A 15511-nucleotide genomic window follows, 5' to 3' on the forward strand; every position below is an offset into this window, starting at 1 on the left:
CCGCGGATTTTAAAACACCCAAAAAGCACCTTTTGTTGTCATACATTTCTTTCAATTTCTTTCATAATTCCTTTAAAAAGGGTGACCACCATAAGCACATTATTTATCTTTGTTTTGTCCTTCCTGTTGCTCTCTAAAGCTCAAGCCTTGTCTCATGCTCTCTCTGAGCTTCCTTTGGAATTCCTATCACATCCTACAAATTCTTTGCAGTCTTATATAGGTGACAAATCCTTACTGAGCACATTATTAATGGTGAATATCTATTACCAGGTTTTGTAATGACCTCTTATTCAATAGTATATGAGAAACTAGCCCCCAATTATTTTTTCTCTATCTTATTAGGTAATTTCAAAAATAAGATTAAACTAGCTAGTGATCAGTTCTGCATCCTAGCAAATAAATGCCCAAGAAAATAGTTTCTGAGATAAAACTGCATTCATAACAAAGGAAAGAGAGAGCAGAAACGTACATATGCAGAGACTTTTGGGCCTTGGCTGCTTCTTCCTTGGAACTGTATCGGACCACAGCATTCCCTTGCGTCAGGTTCAAGTGGAATGTTATTAGAGGGCCATGTTGCAAACACAGTGTCCGCAGTGTGGAACCATCAATCTGGTAAGAGGGAAGAGGGGGAAAAAGTTATCTGATTTTACTTTAAGTGCTTGTTAACTAAACAAGTTTTAAAAGCTAAAGGATAAGTACAGGTGAAAGGAAAAAAAATTTTTTTTTTCCATAAGAATTTAATTATAGATTTATCACGGTCTTCTTTGAGTGAGGCATCCTGTCTTTTGAAGACTTCCCCACAGTTCAGTGCACAAAATTCCCCAATACAGGTGACACAAATTATATTTATCATTAGAAGTCCACAGAAGTCCAGAAATAAATCAAGGGAAAAACACATTGTTCATATATGTAACTATATTTCCCCCGAGATTGATTTGGATGTCTATGTTCAAGGCTTTGTGGCTTATGTTCTTCCTGGTGAATGAGACTACTTGGAGGACTAGAGGATTTGACAGACTTAGGAGAAGAACAACAACAAAAAAACCCCCCACAAAACCCGAAACCACATAGGAAAAGCAGATTTTACATCTCTGTATCTGCTTTAAAACATCGTTCACCTCCAAACTTACATATACATAAACAGGGCACACTGAATGACTGAATGCAGTCTTAAAAGTTCACACTTGATTTGACAGCACTTTGAAAACTTAACAAATTCCCTGTAGAAGACAGACACTTGTAATAAAAGCAGAATAGTCAGTTTTCCTTCAAATGAACCAAATGACCAAGGCTGATAAATGTTCTTATGATCTCTTAAATGTGACAAGTCTCTTTTCATAGCTAGTTAATGTGCAATTCTATTTACCTGGGGCGTGAGGTTTCGAAGAACCAGCCAGCTGCTTGTTCTCCCTGAGCTGTCAGTACTCCATGCAGAGCCTGCAATACAAATTCCACAACAGAACATTATATCGTGATGTGGAGAGCATGTTACAAGAAGAAAACTTATCTGGAATCACAACAGACTAGCAAGAATTACTACTACTGAAAACAAATCCTACAGCAGCTTCCTCACATCTTTAATCATTGTCATCTTTGGAATGAAAGGTTGCTGAATGAAAACCTGCTTTTGTTATATTTAAAAGATCTGTGGATTTTTCACATTCCCACAGTAACTATTAGGAAACCAGCAGATGCAGGTATGACACTGCGACAAACTGTATCTTCAGGTTACATTAGAATTAACCTGGAAGACACATTTTAAAAGCAATTCAGATGTCCAAGCTCAGATTGCTGGTTGCTATTAAAGATTTTTATAGCACTGCAGCGTTCTGCTATCTTGCCAATGATAGATTAATGTATACGACTTATTCAAAACAGATATTTCTGCACTGACAATGTTCTGATTAAAGACACTAGGACATAACCAACAAAACCTGCTTTTCCAACTCCAGCCTGGTGTTTTACAATGAGAAACTGTACAAGCTTGATATTTATAAGCGGCATTTGAGAAACCGCAGTACTACTGTAGCCACAGGCGTGACCACACTCAGGCTCGAGAGAATCCTGGCACCAGCAGTGTCTGCCCACCAGGTGGGGTTTTGGTGAAAACAGGTACATAATAAATGGCAAGAAGAGGAAGGAACATTTAATTCCCAACTGAGCGAAAGCAGATTAATAGTCAGCTGTACAGAATAGGTGTAATACTTACTCTTCAAGCTGACAATACTTCACAAACAAGAGACACATATTTATCTAGCCAGATCCATGGTTTCTCATATTTGTATTTAAGCAAAACAACAACATCTAAAAAAAGAGCCTGCATGAAAAAAATTAAAAAACATTCCCTGAGGGCCCTGCAACGCTGTCAGGTCCTAAAATCCTTCACATCCATGCTCTGAAAATGTGTTCCATATTAAATTCCATGAGCTGATTCGCTCATCTTGAAGTCTCATAGGCAGTCATAGATCATACCACAAAATAAGAAACATGTTTAAAATATATTTATAGAAATTAAGAAAGTGGAAAAAAAATCCTAGCTGGAGTGAAATTATTTGGTAATTCCTACATAAAATTGCTAATATGACCACCTAAAAGATGACAGCTTTATTTTTACAACTTACCCTAACAAAAATAAACAGCCACAAGCTTCATCCCCAAAACAGACAAACTCTACTTGTATTAAACCTCGAGTTTCTGGAGCCTAATACACAGCTACAGGGTGGGGTGCCTCACTATTGTAACACAGAGTAAAAGCAAACAACTATAAAAAGAAGGCGCTGTGGTGTTAGAAAACACAGAAGTCGAGAGTACCAGAGGAGTAAGAGCTGGTCCAACCCAGGGGACTGGCACCCCATGTAGACGATGGCTTGGTGTTTGTTAAGCCTGGAGGTGGTCTCGTAGGAGCAGTAGTGTTTCTGGGTACCTTCCATAGTTCATGGGATAGAGAGGCTTGTGTGTGAGAGATTGGGCCAGAGGACCACGTAGACTTGATGTCTGACAATTTACCTGCAATAGAAAAAAACCAAACAATTTTATACAATACAAAACATTTTAGTTAGCAACTTAAGCAGGATGGGTAATTACCAAGCTTCTGCGTTGACTGTATTTTTCCAACTTTTCAGGAGAGAAAAGGACAGCATTCTGTACCATCCGGTGATACAAATCCTATATCCTTTGAATTTACTTACACTAGTATTTACTTTGTAATAGATGAATTTATTTGTTGTGTAATAAATTTACACTATTTATTTTCAGAGAATTTTGTATTTAATGAATCTCACACCTGCTACATATACAGTTCCCTTTTTAAAAGCTACTATTTCACTTTCTTGTAAAAGATGATACATGAAAATAAGACCAGGATATTGACTTAAATATTTGAAACCTAATTTCATCAAAATTATAATGAAACACTTCAAGAATGTCTCTCAAGGGTTTAGTAGAACTTAACCATTTTTTTCTTACACAACTCATTTTATCTAATGTAAAGTAACCAGTATATCCATATGTTCTTCTGATATAGTAGAATTCCAAAGATCAAAGACCAATAAAACCTGTATTTCTGAATATTCATAGTAACAGATACTCTTTTTTCCACGTCTTTGAGAAAAATGAAGCCTTCAGAAGGTTAGACTATTATCACAACCTGTCACTCTCTGTAACTTTTTACTGTTCAATTTGTTATTTCCCTAATCAGCTTTTAAACTGATTAAACTCTGCCAAATCAGAGTTTTATAGAACAATACAAAAGAATAATAAATACAGTTTAGCATTCAGAGGGGCAGACAAAATTGATTCAAATTACGGATACCAAAACAAACCCCTTTATTCGCCTTTAGACTTACACATCCCTGCCTTTCTTCCTTGTACCAACATATGTTGAGTCCAATTTCCTTGCCCTAGCACAGTCGCACCATTACTAACATCAGCAGCACGTGTTTGACTGGAATGGGCTGAAATGGTCACACCACTGCGTCTTCTGCCACAGCACACGATATTGTCATTATGCTGCCTTAATGCTTTAATGTTGGCTGCAGACAGTTAAGGGAACACTTGGTCTGACAAAGTCCAAGATGCAAAACTCTTGTGATTTTTTAAAAAAACAGATTTGAACTGGCAGATAAAGCTTATACTGAATCAAGTGCATAAGGCAGCAATTGAGGGGTTTTTTATTAGTCCTAAAGACCAGTCACCAAATCACAGCCTCAGTTACATACACATATTCCCCCAAATTGCCTGTTTATCATTTAGCTCAATGATTTTAGACTGAATCGTAACAATTCAAGTGCAAGGGCAACCACTATCCCATCTTCTTGCAAACTGTAGCAACAAAAATAATTTGACAACGATGATGAAGACATTAGCAAGGGTAAAATGGTGGGGGAAAAGGGGGAAAACCTGCATTTTAGAACTCAAAGCAGCTCAGCCTGTGATGTAGCACATGATACATGCACGTTACCACTGATTAGATGTTGCTATGTCACTAATTCTCAAGGGGTTAACATAAAGATTAGATGACACTGCAAAAAAATAAAAAGCAAATAAAGCAGAAATGCATGGCAGATAAAAGAAAAGCAAGCCATTCCTTTCTCTTCCTTTCATTGGACGAGTGAAACATTTCAGACAAACCCTTTTTGTTTTGCATTCTGCAGTATGACCTGGAGGCTGCAGCTTCATTTATTCAAAGCAGTAGAGGGTTTTCGTGGATTAAATATGAAAATGCCAATACAATCCATACAACAGCCCCAACATATGTTTAGAATGGGACAAACTGGATATTTAGGTAGCCCAGTTCGCAAGCAAAATTTCCACAATTTGCAGAGAGAGGTGCTCCAGAATTTATAGCTCATTAAAAAGAATGGGGTAATTATTTAGAGCATCTACAACCTCAGTAGTATAGGGGAGCATCAGGCTTCGGGTTGGCTATTAAAAGACACTTAAGAGCCCCAAACCCAATCCCTCCACAGCCATCCAGAGTACCTCCTCGAGGTACTACTAAACTTTTTCCTGAGCTGAAGAGCTCCTTTTAACAGTGAGTTTAACAGTTCCTGAGATCACTTTTAGCAGTGAGTTTATTAACAGAAATTTCATATCAGCTCTTACTGGAAGGGTCTAGAAGGGGTATTTCTGCTGAGGTCCCAGACAATAGAATATTCCTCCTCAAAGTTGCAATGGAAACAGCCATTAAGAGATCTCGATGCCAACAGAGAGAGACATCACGTGGCACCAAGTGGAATAAATACATTTTTCCTTAGCACAATTCCAGGCATACCATCCAACGCTCACCACTGAAGGGCTGCCAGGAGAGCTGCCTTCCTAGCACAGTGCTAAAAAATATGCTTGTCTATAGTAGCACTACTGTAATAACCGGGAAAGCACTTTCTAGGGCCTTTTCTCAGAATGCAGAAGGATGTGAAAGTAGAAAGGCCATTTTTCGTACCTGCAATGCTAGGTGCGGATGCAATGCTGCTGAAAGAGCTACTGTAGCCGGAGGCACTAAGCGGCCAGGCACTCGATGAAGGCAGCGTGGCATTCTGAGATGATGTTGGGGATGACCCTGCAGAACCAGCAGAGAAGCAACTAAGAAAGATGGGCATAATGATGTTTGGTGTGACATAAGCAAATCTATTATGTGCAAATACAAACCATGCAATTCCTTAATCAGCCTGGTCTCTGAAGTCGAGGAATGAAATGTTATAGAAAGCATGATAAAGTGAAGCAGAAGTCTTTAGTAGAAAAGAAAAGAAAGCTGGCACAGTAGCAAATGTACTAGTGCCTGTGCAGAAGATAAATTCCGCATTTCCTTTAAGATGTGTGACTCTCTCAAAAATCAGTGTTAAACTGTTTAGTCTCAAGGAATGGGCTCCATTTATAAAGGCGCTCTGCCAGCTGACGTAAGCAATGGCAACTGCAGATGAGCATAGATGTATATGATAAACTAACCTCTTACCATGGGTGATTTGTCCTAAATTACTCAAGGTAAGCACTTCTACATCCTAATGCCCACAAACATCTTTAGAATTTTGCAGACTTTCAGCAAAGCGAGGATATATTTTAGCAATCTCTTCTCAAACTGATAACATTAAATGAAACAGCCTGAAACCATCTTGATAAATAATTTACAATCTATCTAAGCATACACACAACTTCCTTACTGGCAGCAAATGAAAGAAACTAAACATAAAATAAAATATCTTCATTATAAAGACCAGAAGAGCTGGAAGTATTCTCTCTAGCCACCAACAAAATTAATTGTGTATCCTAGGTGATTTATCATTCCTGACATACACAGATATACTGTGATACTGAAACATTTTAAACTGACTAGTAAAAATAAGTGAGCTCTTTGGAAAAGAGCGCTGTACTGAGGTAGAAGAGAGGAAGTAAAAGGACAGTCTCATCCCCCACAGCTGAATCAAAAACACAGGCTACATTTTCAACTGGAACAGCAACCAGCCAAACTTTACCTTATCCAGACTCACTGCACTCTACAGGACACACCAACACAGACATCAGTCTCAAGCAAAATAACTCTGTATCAAGGCCTTCTCTGGAAATAATCTATTCCCCAGGCAGGAGTGAGGGAATTATATCAGATTTGAAGGCCCATATGCCCAGAGAGATGAAACCATTCTCGATTGCACATGGCTAAGACTCTCAGCTTGTAGTAGCTGACCCTGCAAAGCTTCATTAGCAAACAGAGTAAAACAAGAATCAACCCAAAACCTTGGCCTTTGTCTGTTCCTAAGCGTACAGTGCAAGGACGGTATAGTAACCCTCTACATGGGCTGCAGCTCCGTTAGTACAATCCGTGCCCTTCAAGCTGTAGCATTCAAAGACAGCCTCTTCCTGGCAGCATGTCATGAAAGCCCCAATCTCATATGGAGGGGTACTGACAGTAACAGATCACTTTATCTAGGAGCAAACAACTAGGTTATATGAGCATGAAGAACCAGGTTTAGCAGCTACATTTTTTAACTAAAATAGTATTACTAACAAGTTAAAAAGCTAATGAGGAAAGGGAGCATACATGGACCCCAACAGTCACTGCTTTTCAGAAGGTTTTGGCTCCTGAGGGCCTGTTTACTTCTGCAAAGATCATCCATACTGACCCTCTCTGAGTAGCATAATTATTTCTTCATTCCACAGAAAGATTATATACCAACAGAGCTACTGTATACTGTCCTTCTATAAAGAAGGAAGGCCTCTAGTAGGTAACATCTAACTTACAGGTATAGCTCTCTAGAGGTAGGCTTTTGGCCACCAGGGAGTATTTCTTGGGTGCACCGTATCTGGACTGTGACTGAATTATGTCTTTTTATTTTTCTTTTTATAACATCAAACCATCCAGGTTGCCTGCCCCTTGCAGTACATTTGGGTCATTAAAAGTTAATTCAACATTACTCCTGCACACAAATACTTCATGTTTCAGCTTAAATAAAGATTGCTTTCTGGTAAGAGACAACTAAAATCATTCAAGGCAATGAAAATCCCTGCCTCCTTTCTCTCATGTTTCACACCCCTTCACCTGAGTTAACAAGCCCAGAGCTGGAAACCCGTTTCCAGGACAGTTCTGATTTACAATCCACACAGCTATCACCGATGTAACTACTAGAACATAATCCACATTTTTAACCCAAACAGGTCCCGATTATACTATTCCTGTGCATATTAGAGTGCTCTGAGTGCAGATAACTTGCCTGTTTCAGCACACTGATCACAATTAAATCAGGCCACCTTTCCCTTGATCCACACTTTCAGTACATCTACTTAACAAGTAGCATAGTCCCAATGGTTTATTGTTTTAGAGAACACCCTTTTAATTCTGGAGTAAACACTGCCAGGACAAAAGGAGTAAAAATGGTGCTGGGAAATACTAGTTTACTAGACAATTCCCCGCGCCCCCCCTTTTTTTTTCTTTGATGGTTTGGGGGATAAAACAACTCTAATTTATTTTGCCGATTGGTCTTGTAACACAGCTACAAGTGATCAGTGTGACAGAAGCCCTGCCTCAACAACTGTGGAACTTTTGTATTGTGTCTTCTGAGTATTTCACAAAGTACACGTAAGAGGTTGGTCAGTATGGAGAGTGAAATAGTGTTCAAAACAAAGTGTTACATGTTACTAAAACTTCCAGTGACCACAGAAGTTTATATAAAAACTCAAAGCCTTTTCCAATATAAAAATATTTAAATTCCATGGAAAACCATAAACCTCTTAGATGCATATTTAAATCAAGTATTTCTGGATTTTCAGTGAAAGTTCAGAGCAGAAGTATTATAAGATTAGGACTGCATGCAAAAATATACTACATCCCTAACACAGAAGTTCGTTGGTTTTGGGTTTTTTTGAAAGAAAAAGAAAGTATAAACAGATGTGAAAGTAATTTGTGTGTTTACCTCCACTCTTGAGAAGATAGCGATTAACATCCTGTATCGTGGTGTTTATGGTAGGCCCAGTTGGAACACTTCCAGGAGTAACATCGGGGTCATTTTCAGGATCAATATTCTGCAGTCCTTTCCATGGCACTCCTGGATGAAACTCTGTTTCAAAGATAATAAAAAGAAGAGTATATAAAGTCATAATTCTCCAAAGCTCCTGTATATCAGAAGGCACAAGGACTCAATAAATAAAACCAACAATACGTTTTAAGGACATCAGTTTAACACGAATGCTTTGTGTTTTGTTACCTGGTGGCCAGTTTATGCTGGAGCCATTGGAAATTTTATCACTATCGGTTTTGGCACGTGACCAGCTGTGAGGAACAGCTACGGGTGGACTGGCGGGCGATTCACTGTTTTGAATCAGATCATACCGGCCATAAGAGTCATCAATGGAGGACTTTCCCGGAGGACCAATACTTAAACCTCCAGGTATAGCACCTGTAATGAATGAAATGGAAAGGCTTTGTTTAGGAGTGGGACTAATTTTGGGTATGGAATTTCATCAGTCCCTATCCTTCGTTATTATTTTCTTTTTTTCTTTCTGTATTTCAAAGAGAAAAAAGAAATTTAAAATATAAAGACAGCAAGCAAGGCTTAACAGCCTCTGAAGCCTTACTAGGAATTACAGCTGTGAGATACACCGCTGGTACAATCGAGACACTCAAGTTAAAAAAATTCGGATGACTTTACTGCCAAAAAGAGACTAAGTAATTCAAATCATTACACTGATGGTAAATAGGAATTTGCTGAGACAGCATACTAAGAAATATCACTGTAGGCAAGCCCCCTTCTCATCCTTCTCTTGGTATTCATTCTTGATGGGATGGATGATTTGAAATGGCCATTCTCACATTGCTACAAACTATCAAATAACAATTTGGCATAAGCTGTGCAGCTACTTGCAGAATAAAAAACTACTGTAAAAGAAATAATTCATGCTGCTCGTAATAAAATCCAGGGTACAATAAATTTAACAGAGCACCACGTTCTAACAGAATAAACTTGGTACAGGAAATAAAGGAATAAACGACTCAGGATACTGGAGGCGTTAGGGATAAAGGTGTTCAAACAGATTAGCAATCACCTCTGGAAAAATACGAAGTTTGTGCTCCTAACTCCCAGGGTGGGCAATTATGTAATCCCTCATACCTTTGTACAGGACTGGCTGTGAAAAGTTGAGGATATTGGAAAAATTGCGGGAAAAAGCCAATGTAACTTTTTTTGGATTGAAGGTGTGCAGAATTGGAGTAAGGGGAAGCTTGTGGGTCTTGTTGTGCCAACACCAGTGGCTTGTTTTACTTCAACTCCATGTTCTAAGCAACAAGATTCAGCAAATGAAAAAACACACTGCATGCAGGAAGTGGTAGCTGCGAGAACTTCAGCGCACTGCTCAATGTGACTGCAGAAATCATCTTAAAAATATCACAGTCTCAAAGGGCACTCTGTACCAACCTTTTACGAGCACTTACCAAAAATAGTAACATGAGAAAAAATTACAATTGCAATATGACTCAAGTCTCAATGAGCCAGACTGACACAGAGATTAAATGCGACATACCGTGCTTGCTGGAGTTCTGGTCAAGCGAAGAAGCAGCACTAGACAGATTATCCATTGAGTTGGGGTGTGTCCACTGAGGAAGGCGAGATTGGGACTGAGAAGTGTCCTTCACTGACAAACCACCAGTAATGTCCATGTTATTTACATTCATGTTCGGGTTCAGTCCAGCTAAGGGGAAACAAGTCATTAGATATCCAAAATATACTGAAGGATTAAAAGATGTGTTTAAAAATCCAGCTAAAGAAATTAATAAATATTGTTTTCCAGACATCTGCACATATGTGTAATAATTTACTATGCATATTTTCAATCTGCTGTCAAGAACTTTTGCTTTTATGGAAACACCAATAGAACTCCCATGAATTCGAAAAATGTTAAAACTTTGCTAAAAGGAAAAAAAAAAAAAAAACAAACCAAAACAAACCCCAAAAGATGTAGGGATAGTATGTTAAAGTTGTCAGTATTTCTTCACTTGTCTCAGAAAAGGTGTTCTGGAGGAATGCACTGGAATGCTACGTTTAAACCAGTGAAGAATTTGCAGCATTCCACTGCCAAGCCAAAATATGTCTCACCAGTACACCCCCATGCTGTCTGACATTTTATTTTGCTAAGAGCACTTCAAAAATCCCGAACAAGACGAAAGGTCATACGAACAGCTGCTATACATCAGAGCAGGTATTGTACTCTTTGGGCACATATTTTGTAGACACAGAACAAAATCACTCAGACTATATTTAGGGAATAATTTTGACATGCTTCTGTGACACGAATTTGGGTCCTTTTTGATATATAATCCTGAATGTTTGCGGATCACAGGAAGCTGAGATACGATAAGAACCTCTCAGACTTAGGCCTTTAATTCACAAATTCTTTTGCCTTCTGATGCTCCCTGCTATTAACAATTCTCACCATAGCAGTCAGAATTACCTTCTTAACTGCTGCACAGTAGATAAAGCTTGGCAATTCTATTGTACACAGCATAAAGAGAGTAACAAAGAGATTAAATTAATTCCTCTATGTCATAAATGAAGTCTATAGCATACATCAAACAATCACACTTGAAAGGTTGTTCTGTTCACCCTGGCTCAAGGCCGAATCGATTATTTTGACATCAATCATACTTGACAGATCTATGTCTAACCTACCACAAAATCACCAGTGAAGAAGATTTCAGAAACTTCCCAGATAATTTATTCCAGTACTCTACTTTGCTTAAAGCAAACAAGTGATCCTTAATGTTTAACTATGACCTTTTTATGCAATAGAAGTTTATTACCTCTTGGCATTAGCCATGTGCAAGAGAACTTCTTTGTAGCTATCTCTTACATTTTTGAAGATTCCTGCATGTTTCTCAAGTCTTCTCCTCAGACTAAAATGAACATGGGATTTCATTTTTTCCCTAGCAGCCATGTTTTCGACACGTCTAATCATCTGCACAGCACTCTTTCTGCGTTCCTTCAAACTGATCTGTATCTTTCTTGCAACACATTGACCAAAACTGATGCCTTACCAGTGCTGATTAGCGTGGAAAGATGACTTTGCATTACTTCCCGATGATATTCCTGTTTTATCTGTATGACATTTGTGTATTTTACAACATGACGCTGTTATTTTATATTTAGTTCATCAATAGCAATGTACATAGATAGTTAATTAAGCAAATCTTCTGTTCTGGTAGTTGTAGGCAGAGCACAGCTGAGCAAATACAGCCCACCTGAACAGCTACCGGACAGGCATTGCAGTACCACGATTTTGGTTTGGCATTTCAACACTATTTAATAAACACAGCTCTTGTATTTCTGTATTTGTTATAATGTGGAGCAAAATATTTAGATGCTGAATTAACAGAATATACTCCCTCTGACTTTTTCATATGGACCTGCTTTAACGAAGGACACTTACCAAGAGGGTAAGGAGCAAAGGTGTTCGGTGAAGACTGTTGCTCTTTGGTCTGCAGGTCAGGTAGGCCGGGCGCCTGGGGATGGGGTGAAAAGCTATCCATGGCTGATTTGCCTGCAGAGGGGTGCAAAGATAGATGCGGAGGGGGAGGCTGCTGCTTCATAAGCAGGGCCTGGGCCAGCTGGCGCTGGTGCTGCTGGATCTGCTGCTGCATGTTATTGATTGTACGTGCAACCTGGCAAGGAAAAGAATCAATGAATTCTCAATTGGACAAAAAGACACCAGATTTCTTTCTCTACAGTGAAATAACACAATAGATCTCTTTACAAATAAAAATTGACTTTATTAAGGGTTGAAAAGCTTTCCTCCAATAACTGAATGCTGTGAAATAGCTTTACTACTCTTTCCAATACTCAAGGCATGTGCTGTATTACTGTTTCTAAGGATGCTTTAGCTGCTTTGGTCTAATGTAGTACAATCTCTTTAATAAAGCTACTGAAACCAAACACTAACGGAGAGATTGAACTGGCAGGCAAACCTACTTGCTGCTCCTGTTGTCTCATGGGTCCGGAAACATTACGCTGAGCCTGTAACATCTGCTGCTGGATTTGTAAACGTTGGTACGCCTGCAAGACAGAAATGAGAGGTCAGAGGTCCTAACATACGCGATAAGCCGAACAAGCTTGCGTGAACTGCTCTGGTACATTATAAAAAGGAAAAGACAGAAACACTGGAGTTTTCTGAAAAGAGTCGATGAGGCAAAAGTAACAATCTTGTTACAAATATATTTTATAATACATTTTATAATGCATTTAAGTCTAGTGTTCATTTTTGTGGTGGTGTTTTTTTTTGTTTTTTTTTGTTTGTTTGTTTTTTACAGGGTAGGCTTTTATTAAGAAAGTCAGTCCTGCTGCATTTTCACCTTTGCATATGTGTCCTTTCCTCATAGAGATAAGTTCAGACCACCCCCCCCCCCCCCCCCCCAAATTGTAACACAAAGCAAAAATTAAGATAGATGTTTATAATATTATACAAATAGGATAAATACCAGTAGTTATTTTTGGTTTGGCAAGTTTGAGCTCTGACAGCACTTTGTTTTTAATCACTTGTGCTGGTTTATTCCAGAACACTTCCACAATTTAAATGTGGTTAACTGGGCAGTAAATTGTTTTTTTCAAGATGTTTCTCTGAAACACATGAATTTAAAATCCACAGGCAATCTATATGGATATTTTTCAAGTAGCTGGGTACTGTTCTACTATTACCATGGCATGAGATCAATGCTGTGCTCCTCAAAACTAGGAAACATAACCAGAAATGAGAAATAGTATCAAACACTGTTACTGATACAAGAGTTTGACGAGTACATTGAGATCAGCAACTAAGCTAGTTTGCCATCCTCAATTTTATGTTTAACCCTAGCAAATACTGACTTACTGTTAGCAGTATCTCTTTTAAAAATACTCTTAAAATCCAATTAAATATTTTCATACACACATAAATATATATGTAAAATTTCCAGATATAGCAAAAGTATAAAACTTTTCAAAAACAAGTATCACATGATGTGTTTAATATCTATTCCATTAATTACAGGAAATTTACCCTACACTTCATTATTTAGTGAGGCAACTGAAGGAAGTTCTCCAGGTAACTCAGGTGAGCAGCACTGCCAAGATTTCTCTCTTATTACTGTTGTGACACAAAGTTCCCAGTTGGTCAATCAGTTGCATACGCTGGCATGTAATACACTGGTTAGTGCTGTTTGAGAATATACTGTATTACTCATACCACTACAAAGACTTTTCAGTTCCGCTGATCAGCTGTAAAGGATAATTATTGCAGAAATGACTATTTATAAAGCCTGAGGCAAAACCCATGATTTTGCTTCTTTGAAAAGAAACTCTACCAAAAAAATCAGGATTTGATTGTTTTAAAGATCTGTCACATCATTTAAAAATTTAGTTAGCCATTCTCTTAATTTTATCTTCATGTCTTCAATTCTGATTTATAGCTTATTTGCCATGTCTTTTAACTTACCAGCTGCAGCTGATAGAGCTGGTTCAACATCGTCATATGCTGAGGATTATTAATTGGCGAGGTTAACTGTGCAGGGCTGAGACCAATGTTTTTTGCTGCAAACTGCAAAAGCTGTGCTTGAACCTAAGAAAGAGCAGTGTATTAAACATCGTACATTTACTTTTAACACTGACAACTGTGTAAGCCATTAATAAGAGTCACAAGACATCAGCTGAAAATATTACTGTTATCAGAAGTAGTACCATGAGCTATCAAAAAATTAACAAGAGTCTCTAATACAAATCTTAATAACCATCCTCAAATGTCCATTTATAGAAAAAGAGCTTAGAACAAACTCTTCAGCTCTTCGGAAACACTACATTTCACAAAAAGGAACAAGAGAACGTGCCCACACAGATAACGTACAGCGTATACACACGAGAACCCCTTACCCGTGTAACATGCTTACTGGCTAGTAAAGAAATCAACACAGACGGAGCCAGGCAACAGTAGCTGCAAAGCCTCAGGAGCATGACAGAATGCATATGGTGAGGACAGTGAATATGGAAGAGATCCAGGGAAAGGAAAAAACTCAAGAATGGAAGGTTGTCTAACCTGAGGGGATAGAAACTGAGGCACTTGAGCACGAAGACTAGGCTGGGATGAATTAAGAGGTTGCACTGGCGGTTGCTGTGGCTGTTGCATGGTCCTGGCTTGTGCTGCTCCGCTATTGCCAAACATACCCAGATTGCCACTCGGTATCTAGAGCAGAACAAGACAGACATTGGCATTTAAAGACATCACTCAACATATAACCTGAACGTTACTTATCTCTGCAGTCTTTAGCCTCAGTGATTACAACAGGCATGGATAAAGAAACTAATACATACAGACTCTATTGACAATCAGGTTTAGAATCAGGCACGGCAAAGATTGCCACGTACCCAACATCCCAAACCTCCACAGCTTTGTACAGATGCCTGAACAAAAGGTAGCTGAAGTTGAAGATTGCTTTTGTAAGCATGCATAACCCTAGAGGGTCACAAGATGAACAAGGAAAAACGCTCGCCAAAAAATGCTTGTATTTGTGTAGCAAGGGACAGGAGAATGGAGTCATTAAAGTCACAGCATCCCAATCCTTGAATTGTCTAGGCAGTTTTTATACTCGGGTATTTTACAAAGCTACTGATAATGGATGTGCTATTAATGCAGTCTCCACTTCTGAAAGATATGCTTAATGGGCTAAAGTGCCTTTAAAAAACTAACTTTAAAAGAACATACTTAAGAAAAGCCACCATAGAATGATATACAGAGGTTTTCTGTGGTTTTCTTTCTTATCTTCAATTTATATGGTACAAATAACCTTTTCATAATCAACAGTAGTTTATGACCTCTCAGTCTCATGGTGTTTATGAATGTTCCCCTCCATCTGCTTTCCCTTTCTTTCCTTTTCTTTGCCTTTCAGCATGTTCTACCCAGCGGCCAAAACATTCCTCTTGCCACAACGCTCTATTTGACCAGAGGTGCTAGAAGCACCATTTCTTTCTTACCACCTGTCAAAGCTATAAGCTGTCTTGACACTTACAGCAGG

General features: G+C 38.5%; 1 protein-coding gene across 1 annotated transcript in view; it reads right to left on the bottom strand.

Annotated features, from left to right (window-relative positions):
* Window positions 1–469: 469 nt before the first annotated feature.
* TNRC6C (trinucleotide repeat containing 6C) overlaps window positions 470–15511 on the bottom strand; it is a gene marked incomplete at its 3' end in the record, with an annotated part of 42488 nt that continues 27446 nt past the window's right edge. Inside the window, exons 10-20 of the mRNA XM_010287213.1 lie at window positions 14536–14682; window positions 13942–14064; window positions 12444–12527; window positions 11905–12136; window positions 10003–10170; window positions 8691–8882; window positions 8400–8543; window positions 5441–5557; window positions 2812–3006; window positions 1367–1437; window positions 470–609 (exon numbers count right to left, since the gene is read on the bottom strand). Of these exons, the coding sequence (XP_010285515.1) occupies window positions 470–609; window positions 1367–1437; window positions 2812–3006; window positions 5441–5557; window positions 8400–8543; window positions 8691–8882; window positions 10003–10170; window positions 11905–12136; window positions 12444–12527; window positions 13942–14064; window positions 14536–14682 (1613 nt within the window). The remainder of the gene's footprint in view (window positions 610–1366; window positions 1438–2811; window positions 3007–5440; window positions 5558–8399; window positions 8544–8690; window positions 8883–10002; window positions 10171–11904; window positions 12137–12443; window positions 12528–13941; window positions 14065–14535; window positions 14683–15511) is intronic.

This window comes from Phaethon lepturus, unplaced genomic scaffold (assembly GCF_000687285.1).
Source record: "Phaethon lepturus isolate BGI_N335 unplaced genomic scaffold, ASM68728v1 scaffold6765, whole genome shotgun sequence".
Lineage (NCBI taxonomy): Eukaryota > Metazoa > Chordata > Aves > Phaethontiformes > Phaethontidae > Phaethon > Phaethon lepturus.